This window comes from Pseudophryne corroboree, unplaced genomic scaffold, assembly GCF_028390025.1.
Source record: "Pseudophryne corroboree isolate aPseCor3 unplaced genomic scaffold, aPseCor3.hap2 scaffold_620, whole genome shotgun sequence".
Classification (NCBI taxonomy): Eukaryota; Metazoa; Chordata; class Amphibia; order Anura; family Myobatrachidae; genus Pseudophryne; species Pseudophryne corroboree.
The window spans coordinates 176,147-194,974 of NW_026970216.1; the positions used below are offsets into that span (position 1 = coordinate 176,147).

Sequence of the window (18,828 nt, forward strand, 5' to 3'; positions counted from 1 at the left end):
AATGGTTCCCCGTTTAACCCACATCTCAATTTCCGATGCCAAGGGTACTAAGGGAACAGAGTGTTTCAGGGCGAATTGGCGGTCCATAAAAACCCCGTCGGCCCCACTGTCCACAAAGGCCTCAGTCTTGACAGTTTGACCGAGGCTCTTCAAGGTCACCGGAATGATAAAAGTCTTCTTGGGAAATTCTGACTTCTGGCCTGACAGGATATTTCCCATCACCCTCAGGCCCTGAAGTTTTCCGGCTTTTCTGGGCATGATACTACCACATGACCTTTATTCCCACAGTACAAACACAACCCCTGCTGTCTCCTCCGCGTCTTCTCACGCGAGGAGAGGCGGGTAGCCCCAATCTGCATAGGCTCCTCGGAAAATTCCTTAGAGTCTGAGGTTCCCTTGGGAAAGAAGGAAACCTCGGTCTCCCTTTCAAGCCTACGCTCTCTCAGCCGTCTATCCACCCGGATGGATAACTGCATGAGCTGATCCAAGCTATCAGGCAAGGGATATTGTACCAGTTGGTCTTTTATCTGGTTAGAAAGACCTCTTCGGTACTGGTGTCTCAGGGCTGGGTCATTCCACTGGGTATCATGGGCCAACCTCCAAAACTCCGTACAATAAACCTCAACTGGCCTTCGCCCTTGCTTAAGGATCGAAATCTTAGCCTCGGCTGAGGCCGTCTTGTCAGGGTCATCATACAACATGCCCAGGGCCGTAAAAAAAGCATCAACACTTTTAAGCGACGGACAGTCAGGCTGCAACCCATATGCCCAGACCTGTGGGTCTCCTTGTAGCAAGGAAATCACTATGCCCACCCGCTGAATCTCCGACCCAGAAGACTGAGGCCTAAGCCGGAAGTATAGCTTGCAGCTCTCCTTGAAACAAAAGAACTGCGAGCGATCTCCAGAAAAACGATCCGGGAGATTTACTTTTGGCTCCTTAACCCCTGAAGGTGCTGCTGCTGCGGGAGCTCCGCCAGCGGCCTGGGAGGTGTGCATTTTAATGGACAAATCATTAAATTGTCGAGTCAGGACCTGCACCTGATCGACCACCTGTTGCAACGTATTTTGAGGGGTATGCTCCATATTCGCTCAAAATTTCAACAGGAGTATTAGGCTGCTGAATATGTTATGCACACCAGTGCCTGCAGGAATGTACTGGTGTCTGAACTGTTATGCACACCAGTGCCTGCAGGAATGTACTGGTGTCTGAACGGATAGGGATGCAAAACAAATGAACTCACAGACAGACTGGGGAATATGACATTACGTACACAGAAGGTGATAAGGTAACAAAATAAACACAAAGTGAACAGAGAAGCCCAGAGGCTAAGAAACTGGGTGTCTCCCTAGTATTAGTAATGCTCAGATGGAAAAAGCAAGATGTTGTGTTTTAATACGTAGAGAACCCGAAATGCTGTTGCTAGGGCAACAGCAAAACCCTAAAGGGTTACCAACGGGTGTGGCAGTAAACTCCTTGGTCAGAGATGGAATGATAGACACAAGGAGAGTCTCCCCAATCCTAATCCTCACTTGCAGTGCACAGGTTCAGCTTACTGCCACTAAACTGACACCTGAACACCTTGCACAGTGAGACAGGATTTAGGCAGGCAAATCTGAGAATACAGCCGCAAACTTGCTAAGTTCACAGAGTAGCAAAAGAACCCCAGCAAGTTAAACGACTGACTCCAGTCTTACTGCTAGGTCTGGATTGGCAGAGTGTAGTACCAAATCCCCAAGCCTATTTGCAGTAAGCAACAACAAATACAAAGCTACACAGTACTGGCTAACTTTTAGGAACTGACTAACCAACAAAGATTCAGCAGCATCTGCTTAACCTGAGAAGAGGCCTTATATAGCAGGTGCTGTCCACGCCCCACTCAGACCTCACAGACTGTGAGCACAAAAACCAGCATCGGATCCCCTGCCGTGCACAGAGCCTGTAACCACTGCACAGCAAAAGACCCGAACCGGAGTATCAGCTGCGCTCAGGTTACTCTGCTAACACTTGTCTCCCGGTTGCCTTGACGACGTGGCAGCAAAGGGCAGGAGACCCTAACAGTTGCTGATCGGAGTAGCACTAGCTTGGGAAGTGCTACAACAGCACGGCTGGATCCTGAATATTCCAAAGTCGCAGCTGGTTCTTGCAACGCGTCTATTGTTCCTGGGGATGGTTCTGGACACAGAACAGAAAAGGGTGTTTCTCCCGGAGGAGAAGGCCAAGGAGTTGTCATCGCTAGTCAGAGACCTCCTCAAACCAAAACAGGTGTCGGTGCACCACTGCACGCGAGTCCTGGGAAAGATGGTAGCTTCTTACGAAGCAATTTCGTTCGGAAGGTTCCATGCACGGATCTTTCAGTGGGATCTGTTGGACAAGTGGTCCGGATCGCATCTTCAGATGCATCGGATGATAACCCTGTCTGCAAGGACCAGAGTGTCTCTACTGTGGTGGCTGCAGAGTGCTCATCTTCTGGAGGGCCGCAGATTCGGCATACAGGACTGGGTCCTGGTAACCACGGACGCCAGCCTTCGAGGCTGGGGAGCAGTCATACAGGGAAGACATTTCCAAGGACTATGGTCAAGCCAGGAGATGTCCCTACACATAAATATTCTGGAACTAAGAGCCATTTACAATGCCCTAAGTCAGGCAAGACCCCTGCTTCAAAGTCAGCCGGTACTGATTCAGTCAGACAACATCACGGCGGTCGCCCATGTAAACCGACAGGGCTGCACGAGAAGCAGGATGGCAATGGCAGAAGCCACAAGGATTCTCCGATGGGCGGAAAATCACGTGTTAGCACTGTCAGCAGTGTTCATTCCGGGAGTGGACAACTGGGAAGCAGACTTCCTCAGCAGGCACGACCTCCACCCGGGAGAGTGGGGACTTCATCCAGAAGTCTTCCGGCTGATTACAAACCGTTGGGAAAGGCCACAGGTGGACATGATGGTGTCCCGCCTCAACAAAAAGCTAGAAAAATATTGTGCCAGGTCAAGGGACCCTCAGGCGATAGCGGTGGACGCTCTAGTGACACCTTGGGTGTACCGGTCGGTTTATGTGTTCCCTCCTCTTCCTCTCATACCAAAGGTGCTGAGGATAATAAGAAGGAGAAGAGTAAGAACTATACTCATTGTTTCGGATTGGCCAAGAAGAGCTTGGTACCCAGAACTTCAAGAAATGATCTCAGAGGACCCATGGCCTCTACCGCTCAGACAAGACCTGCTGCAGCAGGGGCCCTGTCTGTTCCAAGACTTACCGCGGCTGCGTTTGACGGCATGGCGGTTGAACACCGGATCCTGAAGGAAAAGAGTCATTCCTACGCTGATCAAAGCCAGGAAGGATGTGACTGCAAAACGTTATCACCGCATATGGCGAAAATATGTTGCTTGGTGTGAGGCCAGGAAGGCCCCAACGGAGGAATTTCAACTGGGTCGATTCCTGCACTTCCCACAGTCAGGGGTGACTATGGCCCTCAAATTGGGGTCCATTAAGGTCCAGATTTCGGTTCTGTCGATTTTCTTCCAGAAAGAACTGGCTTCACTGCCTGAAGTTCAGACTTTTGTTAAAGGAGTGCTGCATATTCAGCCCCCTTTTGTGCCTCCAGTGGCACCTTAGGATCTCAACGTGGTGTTGGATTTCCTTAAGTCGCATTGGTTTGAGCCACTTAAAACCGTGGAGCTAAAATATCTCACGTGGAAAGTGGTCATGCTGTTGGCCCTGGCTTCGGCCAGGCGTGTGTCAGAATTGGCGGCTTTGTCATGTAAAAGCCCTTATCTGATTTTCCATATGGATAGGGCGGAATTGAGGACTCGTCCCCAATTTCTTCCTAAGGTGGTTTCAGCGTTTCATTTGAACCAACCTATTGTGGTGCCTGCGGCTACTCGGGACTTGGAGGATTCCAAGTTGCTGGATGTAGTCAGGGCCCTGAAAATGTATGTTTCCAGGACGGCTAGAGTCAGGAAAACTGACTCACTATTTATCCTGTACGCACCCAACAAGCTGGGTGCTCCTGCTTCAAAGCAGACTATTGCTCGCTGGATCTGTAGCACAATTCAGCTTGCGCATTCTGCGGCTGGACTGCCGCATCCTAGATCTGTGAAAGCCCATTCCACAAGGAAGGTGGGCTCTTCTTGGGCGGCTGCCCGAGGGGTCTCGGCTTTGCAACTTTGCCGAGCAGCTACTTGGTCGGGGTCAAACACATTTGCAGGATTCTACAAGTTTGACACCCTGGCTGAGGAGGACCTAGAGTTCGCTCATTCGGTGCTGCAGAGTCATCCGCACTCTCCTGCCCGTTTGGGAGCTTTGGTATAATCCCCATGGTCCTTACGGAGTCCCAGCATCCACTTACGACGTTAGAGAAAAAAAGATATTTCTTGTACTCCGTAGTGGATGCTGGGCGCCCATCCCAAGTGCGGATTGTCTGCAATACTTGTATATAGTTATTGTTTAACTAAAGGGTTATTGTTGAGAGCCATCTGTTGAGAGGCTCCGTTGTATTTCATACTGTTAACTGGGTATAGTATCACGAGTTGTACGGTGTGATTGGTGTGGCTGGTATGAGTCTTACCCGGGATTCAAAATCCTTTCCTTATTGTGTCAGCTCTTCCGGGCACAGTATCCTAACTGAGGTCTGGAGGAGTGTCATAGAGGGAGGAGCCAGTGCACACCAGGTAGTCCTAAAGCTTTCTTTAGTTGTGCCCAGTCTCCTGCGGAGCCGCTATTCCCCATGGTCCTTACGGAGTCCCAGCATCCACTACGGACTATGAGAAATAGATTTACCGGTGAGTAAAATCTTAGTATATACTCTGTACTCAGTCACTGTGTGTCTCCTACAGATGGGTTCAGTAACAGAGATACCCCAGAGAGATGTCCCCGTCCTCTGTATTCCCAGGATTGTACAGAGGAGTATCACAGGACCCCACAGGAGGATCAGGTAGGTGGGATTTAGGGTCTCACCCAATATGTTACAGTGACTGTCACTATATGATCTGTAGAGAAGCTGTGTGTCTTATACACTGATATTATACTGTTTTCTCCAAATGTCATTATAGTGTTGTGCTTTGTTTGTGTTTTTTTTAGGTAGAACGTCTGTCTGATATTAAAACAGATGATATAGAGGGAGAAGAGGAGACGTATGTGACTGATATAAAGGCAGAAGATATAGAGGGAGAAGAAGAGATGTATGTGACTGATATAAAGGCAGAAGATATAGAGGGAGAAGAAGAGACGTATGTGACTGATATAAAGGCAGAAGATTTAGAGGGAGAAGAAGAGACGTATGTGACTGATATAAAGGCAGAAGATATAGAGGGAGAAGAAGAGACGTATGTAACTGATATAAAGGTAGAAGATATAGAGGGAGAAGAAGAGACGTATGTGACTGATATGAAGGCAGAAGATATAGAGGGAGAAGAAGAGACGTATGTGAGGGGGGATCAGCAGTGTAAGGAGGAGGAGATCCCTACAGATATCAGCACAGGTGAGTAATAAACATTTATTACAGAAAAGAGTCACATATTCTCCTTGCTCGGTCACTACAACAATCTCTTATCCTACACCCTCCTTTGTCAGTACAAACCAATGAGGAATATTTATTTTCCCAGTGGGGAAGTCATGAGCCATCACCTCTATTATACTCCTGCTCTCCCCCTCACATCATGTCACTGTGTGTTACCAGCCCAGAGATCTGACCAGTCTCCTCCCCACACTCTCTGGTGTATCTCGTACATCAGGAGCCATCAGCCCCTATTATACTCCTGCTCTCCCCTCACATCATGTCACTTTCTGTTAGCAGCCCAGAGATCTGACCAGTCTCCTCCCCACACTCTCTGGTGTATCTCATACATCAGGAGCCATCAGCCCCTATTATACTCCTGCTCTCCCCTCACATCATGTCACTGTGTGTTACCAGCCCAGAGATCTGACCAGTCTCCTCCCCACACTCTCTGGTGTATCTCATACATCAGGAGACATCAGCCCCTATTATACTCCTGCTCTCCTCCTCACATCATGTCACTGTGTGTTACCAGCCCAGAGATCTGACCAGTCTCCTCCCCACACTCTCTGGTGTATCTCATACATCAGGAGACATCAGCCCCTATTATACTCCTGCTCTCCCCTCACATCATGTCACTGTGTGTTACCAGCCCAGAGATCTGACCAGTCTCCTCCCCACACTCTCTGGTGTATCTCATACATCAGGAGCCATCAGCCCCTATTATACACCTGCTCTCCCCTCACATCATGTCACTGTGTGTTACCAGCCCAGAGTTCTGACCAGTCTCTTCCCCACACTCTCTGGTGTATCTCATACATCAGGAGCCATCAGCCCCTAATATACTCCTGCTCTCCCCTCACAACATGTCACTGTGTGTTACCAACCCAGAGAACTGACCAGTCTCCTCCCCACACTCTCTGGTGTATCTCATACATCAGGAGGCAACAGCCCCTATTATACTCCTGCTCTCCCCTCACATCATGTCACTGTGTGTTACCAGCCCAGAGATCTGACCAGTCTCCTCCCCACACTCTCTGGTGTATCTCATACATTGGGAGCCATCAGCCCCTATTATTCTAGGCTGGGGATACTGGGATGGTCTTAGTACTATGGGGTATAGATTGGGTCTATTGGAGCCTAGCACTTTAAGAAATCATTAGTGTGTGCTGGCTCCTCCCCTTTATGCCCCTCCTACCAGACTACATTTAGAAAAACGTGCCCAAGGAGCCGGGTGCATTCTCTGGAGCGCCAGAGAGTTTTTTTCAGAATGTATTTTAGTTTTTGTTTTCAGGAAGGACGGGTTGGCACCAGTCTGCCTGCGTCGTGAGACTTAGGGGGGGGACCGGTACCAACCTCTTGAAGGGTTAATGGTCCAGATCCCCGCTGACAGGACATAGCTCCTCAAGGGGGTTGCTTCGCTCACCCACAGCGGTGTGCACTCTTCCCCACAGCATGCCGCCACCCCTAATTGAGTGGTGAGTGCTAAACCGGTTCAGATGGCGGCATTAAGGCAGCGGGCACAGTGCTGCTGTTGTCCCTCTATGCAAGCATGATGACACCCAGACGTGACTGAAATCTTTTAGTCTCGCTCCCACCTGCCTGATCTCCAGGCTGAGAGGTCCACCATCATGCTGAATATTTGGAGGAAGCAGAACCTGGATTCTGTCCCTGGGAACCTGTTGGTGCAGGTTTTTTTGATCTTCCCCGACCTCCTGTAAAGAAGGTGGGACGGGGTTTGGATTTTTTAAATGTTGCGGTCCAAAAGGACTGCAGTGTAGGTGTAGGATAAGATTTCCTAGCTTGGGCTGCTGCGGTGGGAAGAAATGTCTTACCCGCAGTCGCCATGGAAATCAACGAATCCAATGCATCCCCAAATAGTGCCTGACCTGTGAATGGCAAGTTCTCCACACTTTTCTTTGATACTGCATCCGCAGTCCATTGGCGTAGCCAGAGTCCTCTGCATGCCGAGACAGCCATGGAAGAAGCAGGCCAATGTCCTTCATGGCCTCCACCATGAAACATGCAGAATCCTGTATGTGACGTAAAAACAAGTCAATGTCACTCCTATCCATAGTATCTAAGTCCTCTAGTAAGGTGCCTGACCACTTTACTATGGCTTTAGAAATCCATGCACAAGCAATAGTGGGCCTTAAAGCCACGCCTGTAGCAGTGTATAGTGATTTGAGCGTAGTCTTAATCTTGCGGTCAGCCGGCTCCTTTATGGCGGTTGAACCAGGGACAGGTAAAACCACCTTTTTAGACAGCCTAGATACAGAAGCATCTACTATAGGTGGATTTTCCCACTTCTTCCTATTCTCTTCAGGGAAAGGGAAAGCAATGAGAATTCTTTTAGGGATCTGGAATTTTTTCTCTGGGTTTTCCCAGGATTTCTCATACGTCCTAGAGGATGCTGGGGACTCCGTAAGGACCATGGGGTATAGACGGGATCCGCAGGAGACATGGGCACACTATAAGACTTTGAATGGGTGTGAACTGGCTCCTCCCTTTATGCCTGGCATGACATGTATGCAGTGCACGGACACTGTATACGAACCCCCGCCAGCATGAACCGTTAAAATAACAGCGGGGCTGAAGCGCGCCGAGACGGGGGCGTGGCTTAGCCCTCACAGCACAATACATCGCCATTCTCTCCAACAGTCCCTGCCAAAAGCTCTGTGTACATAGCAGTGTAAAGGAAGTGGGGCACAGTGATTAGTGCAATATACAAGTATAGCACTATGTTAGATCATGGCCGTGTAGTCAGTGTGTTGTGTATAAGTGTCTGTGTTTTCCCTGTCAGATACCTACTATAGCTTTTAGTACACATGTGTCGACATGTGTGAGGGCTCTGTCGCAAACAGTTATGGGAATATCTCTGTCGGCATTGCCGACTCCTGTGGTACTTGATTGAGTAAATGAAGTGTCAGCAGGTCGGTAGTGGTATTCTTTCAAAGAGTAAACACGCTATGGGAGACACAGTAGTATGTGGGTGACCCTGTCGGCACCAACTGTCAATACTGGGTGTAAATTAACATGCTGTAACTGCCTTATACCTGTATATATATTTCTATGTATATGTATGGTACGGTTTCATGGGCCTGTAGCTCGAGCACAGACATGGTAGTATTGTGGGGGTGTGATATTAAAATTATATATGTATATTTCCCTTGGACCCCTTGGGGTCGCAAGAATGTTATTTTGCCTGGTACTACTCCCTGCTGTCGACGATTACTATGTTTTCTGTCGACCATAAGGTTTCCTGGTTAGATCCACAACTGGGGCATTCAGTACATGGACATACACATTCAGAACACATTAATGTCACTAGGGACCCGATGGTTGCGGACAATCCGCTTATATGTATGGTGTGTATATATATATATTGATAAAGCTAAATATTTATCTTATATAAAACCCTTTATGAGAGGTCTAAGAACACGGTACGCTATTTACTTATGAAGTACCGTAAGGGTACGCACGTTGCGTAACAATCGCTTATCCGTAGTCGAGACGCTCAAGCGTCACGTTCGCTCACGGCCAAGAGATCACAGGCAGGCACGCTATTGGCTGCCGACTAACGTACTGGTTCGCTATATCGTAGCGGACGCTCGGGACCACGAGGAGATCACCAGCGGCGCAGACGCTCACAATGTTAAACCTTTATATCTAAACCATCAACAATGTATTATGCAGTAAAACATTAGTGTAGTGAAAGGGTGTAAATGCAACACAGTATAACCTTATTAACTCAAAAGCTGTTCGAGCGTCACCGACGCTCTGAGAATACTTAACACTATAAGAAATACACAGATACCGTGCTTTAGGGTCTAACGCCTTATATGAATGTTATTACTTGCAAAAAGAGTAATACAGTACAAGTCACACACTACAATATAACATAGACTAACTAACCAGATAACTACACAGGAAATACAATACAATTACGTTTAAGGGAAAATGAAGGAGAAAGAGGAGAAGAGAGAGAGAGAGAGAGATATGGCTCACAATAACAATAAAGACAATATGATTGCGGAGAAAACTTACGCACAAAGGGAAACGATCGCATGCGCCTCTGGATATCCAGCTCCCGATTATCAGCAATGAGAACCGTTGAAGAGAGTGAGCTGGATACCATCGGCTTGTCTATTTATGCCCCACACACAATACAATTCAATGGTCCCTACAATCTCATTGTTCATTGGACACAGGAATTCGTCTTCGCATTATAACAAAAGGTCATAGGTTGATTCATACAGGTGGGCTGTGTCTACTTCCAACTGCTCAGGTGGGTGGGAAACTAGGTTTTCCGCCGCATGGATAAGTAAGTGCAAATAAATAGTAAATGGATATAAACTTCTTATGTCCATAACTATTCGCACAAGCGATTTATCCGCTTCAAACCAACACCGGAATATTGCTAATTAAATACTCTTCCGATGGATACTAAACACCACTGTATGACCCGTGTTGGACCCTTCGTATCAAACAAAGAGGGATCTCTTTGTCCAGGAACATGCTACATTAACTAAACTTTCAGAATCTATCAAAGGGACCATGATCTACAAAATACATTATATAGTGAAAATATGTAACGATTGAGTCGCACGCTGCGAACACATAAACTCTACCGTAAATACGCATACCGTGCACCTGCGGGTGCACGTAACAGCGGGTATGCGCACGCACGGGAGAGCGCACGCATGCGCAACGCGGACATGTATGAGGTGCAAATATGGCAGTGTGCATAGTGATATTTTTCTGACTTTGACAGTCCACCCTTTGGCAGTCAACAATAACTGCCACCTTCTAAAACATTTCAAAAAGAGAAAAATATATGTCAGGGGTTAATACATTTCCATGGTTGGGTAAGGGTGGAGAGAGGAAGGTGAGAAAAGGGTATGACCTAGTGAGATATCAGAAGCATGTGTGTATGAATCCATGTTTGGGGGGTCATGTATCATCGTGCCGTACGTGTTGTACATCAAGCTTCGAGGTATTGCGAAGTATACATTTGAATTCCTTCTTATCCCGTATTAAGGGTCTGTGGATGGGCTGTCAAACTTTACCGAGCTCTTTTCGGCTGTGGTTGCAACAAAATGGGGGAGCACATTTTAGTTGATGATACATGAATGGGGGAATATGTGATTGCTGATATCTGTGCCTGTATTCCCTATCGACTATGTGTGTCATTACCTGAGGGTTGTAGAGATGAAGATAAAGAACACTTATGGTAAATGCAGTGGTATTCTATGTCAGGTTAATGTACATTTGTCGGTTGAAGTCTTGTTCGGTGTCAGTTGATTGCAGTCTTCTTTGTGCTTTTGCCCATAAGGTGCGAGCAAAAAAGCTTTGTCAATGTCCATAGACTTACAAAAAGTGTTGGGCTAGCGTAATTTTAAAATTTCTAGGGAAACTGGGGGTCTATGGCACAGTTCATCAAATATCTGTGTATAAGGTTGTCAAAACTTCTTCTTTAATCCATCAGTTGTCTGTATACAGGATCATCAAATTCCTCGTCCGAGTGGGTCTTTTTATCTTGGAGGAAAACGGAAAAACAGGTGAAAGAAACGGACCGTATAATCGCATTTTCATCACATCATTGTTTCTACAGTTGGGTCATAAATCAAATCCATTGGAATTACAGTTTCCCCTCTCCTCAGACTCATTACCCTGGTACGACGTTTGCACTTCATTAAAGCCTGACCGCATCTAAATATCAAGCCAATTGATATGACAACACCTAAGATACATAGAAGAAACTTCCCAACATCCATTATGACTCCTTGAGCCCATTCTCCTAAACCAGAGAACCAATTTCGCGGGTTCAACCATGACACCCAACCAGTCAGCTCATTACCTACAGCAGCAAGAGTGAGATTGTGTCTTCTGCGAAATTCCCACTTCAATTGGAGAATATCGTCCATCTTTTGGTCTATGACCTCGACCGGGTCCTCGGTACTATTTGTAATATATGTGCAACATTTCACGCCGTACTGCGTTGCCAGTGTGACACAATATCCGCCTGTCACTGCTGTGAGGTAATTGAGAACCATTCTATGCTGGACTAGTTCTGTTTTATAAGCTTGAAGTTCTCTTCCAGTATACCTAAACGTATCATCATACATTTCCGTGATATTGTCTAACAAATTTGCAAGCGCAGATATGTATCTATAGTTCATCACTCCTCGAGTGGTGCGAGTGAAGTCTAACGCGAGTAGAACCTGAATCCCGGTGGAATCATGGATCATGTCAGAGGCCAAATGCTCTGTCCTTTCTGTCAGTTGCCTTTTAACTACGTGCTCGTAATGAGTATGAGTATAAGGAGCTTGGGCACCACGGTGTATATCTTTCATTTTGGCATGTGATACAGTCATTACTTCAGGCAGTACTTTTCCAATATAACACAATCCTTCAGAGTTTGGGGCAAGCCACTTATACGCCTTCCTCCCGCATATGAAATATGCATCATCGGGGAGAACATATGGGACGGAGTAGGACATAACCATATTACACATCTTCCATGTGAAATCTCCTAACCCTAATTCTCCCATCTGTTTAGTACACGTATCAGTTTGTACGATATGTGCGCAGTTTCCTGGTGATACCTCTCCAACTCTCGTAATCCTACTTCCTAGGGTATACCTATACCGGAAAGATTTTCCTCTACTGGCTATGTGGCGTATAAGCTCTGTATCTGTAGGCATTCTATCTGCTCTATATGAAAAGGTCATGGTTTGGTTACTCCATGACACTTCCCAATTTCCTGGTTTTCGGGGGTTGGTAATGTTAAAACATATTAGGGACTTATCCACATGATATTGGTGGAGCTTCAAACTAGGAGGGCTGGAGATATTAAACCTCTGGCCACCGGTCTCCCACCCTTTAGCTCAAGTACCTCCCCTACCGTTAAAGGAAATGGTACTAGCCCTGATTTGCTATGACCTTGAGGTACTTGAGAGCATACCCAACAATCTGTTTTATTTAACACACTACCCACTAAGGAGTGATAGTCACTCAATGGATGCCGGTCCATATGGATATTAAAACTGGATTGGCATTTCTTAATGCACCCATCCTCAACTACGTTGTCACAGAGCCTACAGATACAGTTTTCTTCAGCTAACAATCCTTCACAATTCCTTCTATTGTCAATGCTATCGGATCGTTTTCTGATACTCGCCTTTACTTGTTGGTTAAGTTGTTCTTGGAAAACTACGCCTCCATCTTTATCATCAGAACCCATTCCAGAACCTCTCTCGACCTCCATGGTACTCTCGCCGGAACAGGCTGCTCTGGTCAACATCATGGTCAACAGGAAAATCCGGATCACAGTCTCTTGGGGCAAGTCCATCTTATAGGAGGTAAACGGAGAAGAATGAGAAGGGGGAAAGAAATAATTGAGGGAGATGGGATGGGAAGTTGGAGAAAAACAATAAAAGGGAACAGGGGATCGACAACTGCTTTTGATCTTGTGATCTTCAATGCTCAGGTGCCGCCTCAGTCCTCCTGGAACAGACACTCCAGTGATACAACTTCTACCGTCTGTTCCTTATCACGGGACTTCTCTGGATCAGCGACCTTCTTACAGTGGGACGAATGAACCCAAGTCTCTCTCTCAGCAACCTTCAATGCTGTAGTGCTAGTCAATAAGACCTGGTATGGTCCTTCCCATCTGTCAATAAGGCTACCTGAGCGTAGAAAATTCCATATCATTACATAATCCCCAGGTTCAATGTCATGATAATTACTATCTGGTAAATCAGGAATCACTAACTTCAAATTATCATTTTGATTCCTTAGCTGTTTACTCATGTTAGCCAGGTATTTTACAGTCACTTCATTGTTACACTTCAAATCATCCTGAGGGTTAATCATAACATGCGGTTGTCGACCAAACAGAATTTCAAAGGGGGACAGATTAAGAGGGGACCTGGGAGTGGTTCTGATGCTGTATAGTACAATGGGTAAAGCTTCTGGCCATGTCAATCCTGTTTCTGCCATAACTTTGCTCAGTTTATTTTTAATAGTGCTGTTCACTCTTTCTACCTTCGCACTCGCCTGGGGGCGGTACGGAGTGTGCAGCTTACTATCAATTCCCATCAACTTACACATTCCTTGAAAGACATCACCTGTAAAATGGGTACCCCTATCACTTTCAATTATTCTAGGGATACCGTATCTACACACAAATTCCTGCACAATTTTCTTAGCAGTAAACATAGCGGTATTTGTGGCCGCAGGAAATGCTTCGACCCAATTTGAAAACACATCTATACAAACTAGTACATACTTTAAATTTCGACAAGGGGGTAATTGTATGAAATCAATTTGTATTACCTGAAAAGGGCCGCCTGTAGGGGGGATATGAGATAGTTCTGTTGGTATTGCCTTTCCGATATTCTTCCTCAAGCAGGTGAGGCATGACATTGCTCTCTTTCCCGCATGGGATGAAAATCCTGGGGCGCACCAATATGCTCTTACCAACTTGCACATCCATTCCTTGCCTAGATGAGTCAGCCCATGTGCTGCTTCCGCTAGACTTGGAAGGTATGCTCTGGGGGCCACTGGTTTACCATGTGCATCCATCCAGAGTCCTGAGGACTCTTGGCCATATCCTTTTGCCCTCCAAACTGCCTTTTCCTGTGTGGAACACAAATTTTGCATTTCACACAATTTCTGTGTGTTGACGGTATTAAATACCATCAGTTGTGTGGTATCTGTCTGTCTGGGGGTACCAGCTGCTAACTTAGCAGCTTCGTCTGCTCGGCTGTTACCAAGTGATACCGGGTCTTGGCTATATGTGTGTGCTTTACACTTGATAACAGCCACTCTGTCGGGTTCCTGTATCGCTGTTAGAAGCCTTTTGATGTGGGCTGCATGCGCTACCGGTGTACCAGCTGCCGTCATGAAATTTCTGAGGCGCCATAGGGCTCCGAAATCATGGACTGCCCCTAAGGCGTATCTAGAATCGGTGTAGATATTGGCTGACTTGCCCTTAGCCAATTCACATGCTCTGGTTAGGGCAACCAGTTCAGCAACCTGGGCTGAGTGAGGTTGGCCTAGCGGTTCTGCTTCTATGGTGCCTTGGTCATCTACGACTGCGTATCCAGTACACAAGTCTCCCGGGTCCGTCTGTCTGTGACAACTACCGTCAGTGTAGAAAGTAAAATCAACATCTTCCAGTGGGTTGTCACTGATGTCAGGCCTTGCCGTGAAATTTTGGGTCAAATATTCCATACAATCATGCGTGTCATCCCCTGTATTAAATCCTCCTTCACTATTACTCTCATCTTCCACCCTTTGTGCCTGTCCAGGCACACCTGGGAGATACGTTGCAGGATTTAATGCGCTGCATCTCTTTATGGTGATGTTTACGGGGGCCATTAATGCCAATTCCCATCTAGTAAACCGCGCTGATGAGACGTGTCTAGTTTGAGCCAAATTTAGCAAGGCTGACACTGCATGCGGTGTATGGATTGTGAGGTTGTGTCCTAGCACTACATCTTCGCTTTTCATTACTAGCAATGCTATCGCAGCAACACTTCGCAAGCATGTGGGGAGGGATCGCGCTACCGTATCTAGCTGAGCGCTGTAGTATGCTACCGGCCTGCTGGCATCACCGTGCTTTTGGGTTAGGACGCCTGCCGCGCAACCAGCACTTTCTGTTCCGTACAGCTCAAAGGGTTTCCCATAGTCTGGCATACCTAATGCTGGTGCCTGCGTTAGGCACTGTTTAAGTCTCTCAAATGCCATCTCAGATTCGTTTGTATGCGAAATCCGATCAGGTTTGTTTGATGAGACCATCTCCTGCAAAGGTAATGCTAAAATGGAAAAACCTGGGATCCAGTTACGGCAATAACCACACATTCCTAAAAACGTTCTGATCTGTTGCTGGGTTTGTGGCAGAGTCATGTCTCTAATTGCTTGAATTCTATCAGCGGTCAGGTGTCTCAGTCCTTGTGTTAGACAGTGTCCCAAATATTTTACCTTAGTTTGGCATAATTGTAACTTGTCTTTGGAAACCTTATGTCCTGTGTCTGAAAGATGAAACAGGAGCTGTTTCGTATCCTTCAGGGACGCTTCCAGTGAATCTGAACACAGTAGTAAATCATCCACATACTGTATCAATATTGATTCACTCTCTGGTTGGAAAGACTGTAAACAATCATGCAAAGCCTGGGAAAATATACTTGGACTGTCTATGAAACCTTGTGGTAATCGAGTCCATGTGTATTGGACTCCTCTGTATGTGAATGCAAACAAATATTGGCTGTCAGGGTGCAGAGGTACCGAGAAGAAGGCGGAGCAGAGGTCAATTACAGTGAAAAATTTTGCAGTGGGAGGGATTTGCATAAGGATGACAGCTGGATTTGGTACTACGGGGAACTGACTCTCAACTATTTTGTTAATCCCCCTTAGATCCTGCACTAGCCTGTAACCCCTCCCCCCACTCTTTTTCACAGGGAAGATGGGACTATTGGCAGTGCTGGATGTTCTTACCAGAATGCCCTGTTGTAGCAAGCGCTCTATTACGGGGTATACTCCTAACTCCACCTCTGGCTTCAGAGGGTATTGTGGGATTTTTGGAGCTATCCTACCATCTTTTACTTGCACAACTACTGGAGCTACGTTTGCCATTAATCCAGTGTCTTGTCCATCTTTAGTCCAAAGTGACTCTGGTATTTGGGATGTCATTTCTTCTACTTGGGATGGACTCCTATTTATCATAACGGTATGTGACATTAATTTTGATGGGGAGTCTAGCATGTCTCGTACTTCCTGAGCGTGATTCTCAGGTATGTCTAAGAATACACCTTCAGGAGTACAATATATGAGGCACCCCATTTTACACAATAAATCTCTTCCCAGGAGATTAGTCGGTGCCGATGCAGCCAGCAAAAAGGAATGCTTGGTATGCAAAGGCCCTATTGTAATCTCTGCTGGTTTGCTAACAGGGTAGTGCTGTACTACTCCCGTTACTCCCATGGCTGGAATTGTTTTACCAGTGGTTCTCATGCCCACTGTCGAATTTATCACTGACTTGGCGCCCCCGTATCTACAAGGAAATTTAATGATTTACCAGCTACATCAATTGTGACCTCGGGTTCACTTCCAAGACTCGCAATTAATTTCACTGGCTGCAGACTACAGGTGTGACCACACCCCTATTGGGTATGGTGGCCTCCCTGAATCGCACTGGCAGCAATTACTTGTGGTGGGGGTAGTTGGGAACTATCAGGGATTTGCCAGTCTCTTCTTGGGGGATACCTTTTTGTTTCCCCTGCATGTGGCTCATAGCTCCGCCCCTGCGGTCCTTGATCCCAATGTCTCGTATCAGGTCGTTGTCTAGGGGGTTGATATGAATTTTGTATTTGTTTTGTCTTACAATCACGTGCCATGTGTCCCTCACTGTGGCAATTATAACATTTTATACCTCTTGACTTACCCACAGGGGTCACAGTTCTGGGCTGAGGTGGCCTGGTAGTAAGGGCCTGTATACTCACAGCCATTAATTTATCACTCTGTGACTCCCTGTGTCTGATGATAGTCCGATCATGCCCAGCAGCAGCCTCTCCCAATGCATCCACTGACATACCTCTCCAATCAGGCCTAGTGGTTTGTATTCTATTCCTTAAAACCTCTTTTAGACCGTCCATTAATACTGAAACAGCTACTTCCCTGGGGTGTACATTAGTTTAATGTCATCTATACCAGTGTACCTAGCCATATCCTGCAGAGCCCGGTAAAAATACTCTGGTGTGGTTTCACCTTCTTTTTGTTTTATTGTAAAGATTTTATTCCACTTTACTACTGCAGGAAAATATACTCCTAACTGTAAGTTGATTCTCTTTACATTATCCTGATTATACTCGTCTGTTAGTGGTACTTCCTCATCTAACTTGCAATCAGCGATAAACTTTAACGAATCAACATTGGGGGGTAAACATGCCCTCAAAACTGTCCTCCAATCTTTGTTATTTGGCTCTGCAGAATTTCCTAGCTCTCTAATATACTTTTGACATGCAGCTAAGTCTTTTCTAGGATCAGGGAATTCAGACATCATTGACCTTAGTTCCGTTCGGGAAAAGGGACAGTGCATGGCGATGTTCCTGATAGGAGTTGCTACTAAAGTGTCAGTTTTCCCATTTGGCACTGCTATTACCCTAATGGGATTAAGTCCAATAACAACATTCTGTGTAGATTCTACAACATGTGGTGGAATGGTTTCAGCATAGTGTGTGGTGCCGTACTTACCAGTCGATACAACCTCACCTGTCCCTCCGCTAGGGGCCTTTGATACTAATCTTACGGGTTGGCTCGTGCCTACTGCTGTTTCTGATATGGTGGCTGCTAGGGAGAGTGCTGATATTGTTGTGGGCTCATCCTCTTGGTCACAATCCTGGGGAAAGTTCAAAACAGGGTACAACTTGCACGGATTAGTGTTAGCATTAATTACTTTGGTTACATTATCTTTAACTTCTATACATTTAACATAACCCTGTGTGCCATTCTCTGCAACCAATTTCTCTCCAGGTATGTATGGTGGTGGGGGTGCAGTGGCTATCGGTTTCCTGATAGGGTTAGATCCAGCGGCTTGCGCCAACCCCCTTTGTATTTCACCTTCCTGTTGCCACAATGTTAAATAATCATAATGTCTAATACGCCTTTTTGAAGATTTAATCAGGCAAACTCTTCTCTTTAAATTTTGTAACACTTCTGGGTTAAAAGTACCTACCCGGGGAAACTTGTCCCCGTCATGCACAGTCATCCTTTCCCATTCATTGCACAATGTCTCTGTGTGATGACCATATTTCTCACACATGATATACCTTGCCGACCCGATTGGTCGGTTTACCAAATCAACCTGAACCTCTGTTGATCGCCCCTTACCTGAACAACTGGCCCCCATCTCTGCAGGTGCTGCTTTAACTACCTCTGACTTCAAATCAGGGTCTTCGGCAACCCTTACAAAAACCAAGATGTCCAGTGTAAGGCTGCGGTGGGGGTTTTGCAACTAGGTCCGCCCACTTAACTCCCGCCCACGCTGGCCAATACGGCGACCAAAGTTCCCAGAGGTTCCGTACCCAACCTAGGGCACCTAAGAACATCTACTTGCTCGGGCGTGTGGGAGTGTCTTACCCTCCCCAGCAAGTATCAGTCGTTGGAATGTCCCTGAGTGATCAGGCTACTTCCCTTAAAATAAAAAAATGACACAAATCACGTTAACAATGCACACAATCACATGCGGTACAATCGTATCTGCACACAAGCAACTAATCTTATGTGCGGAACGATCAACGGAATTGAAAATTTCGGCTGCAAATTCCTTCAGCCTG

The 18,828-nt window shown here is 46.4% G+C and overlaps 1 protein-coding gene across 2 annotated transcripts in view; it reads left to right on the plus strand.

Moving 5' to 3' along the window:
* The window catches only part of LOC135035888 (oocyte zinc finger protein XlCOF22-like), a 63,613-nt gene that overhangs the window by 21,934 nt on the left and 22,851 nt on the right, over positions 1–18,828 (plus strand). For both annotated transcript variants that reach the window (XM_063954385.1, XM_063954383.1), the window contains 2 exons: positions 4,830–4,927; positions 5,074–5,473. In XM_063954385.1, the coding sequence (XP_063810455.1) occupies positions 4,830–4,927; positions 5,074–5,473 (498 nt within the window). The remainder of the gene's footprint in view (positions 1–4,829; positions 4,928–5,073; positions 5,474–18,828) is intronic.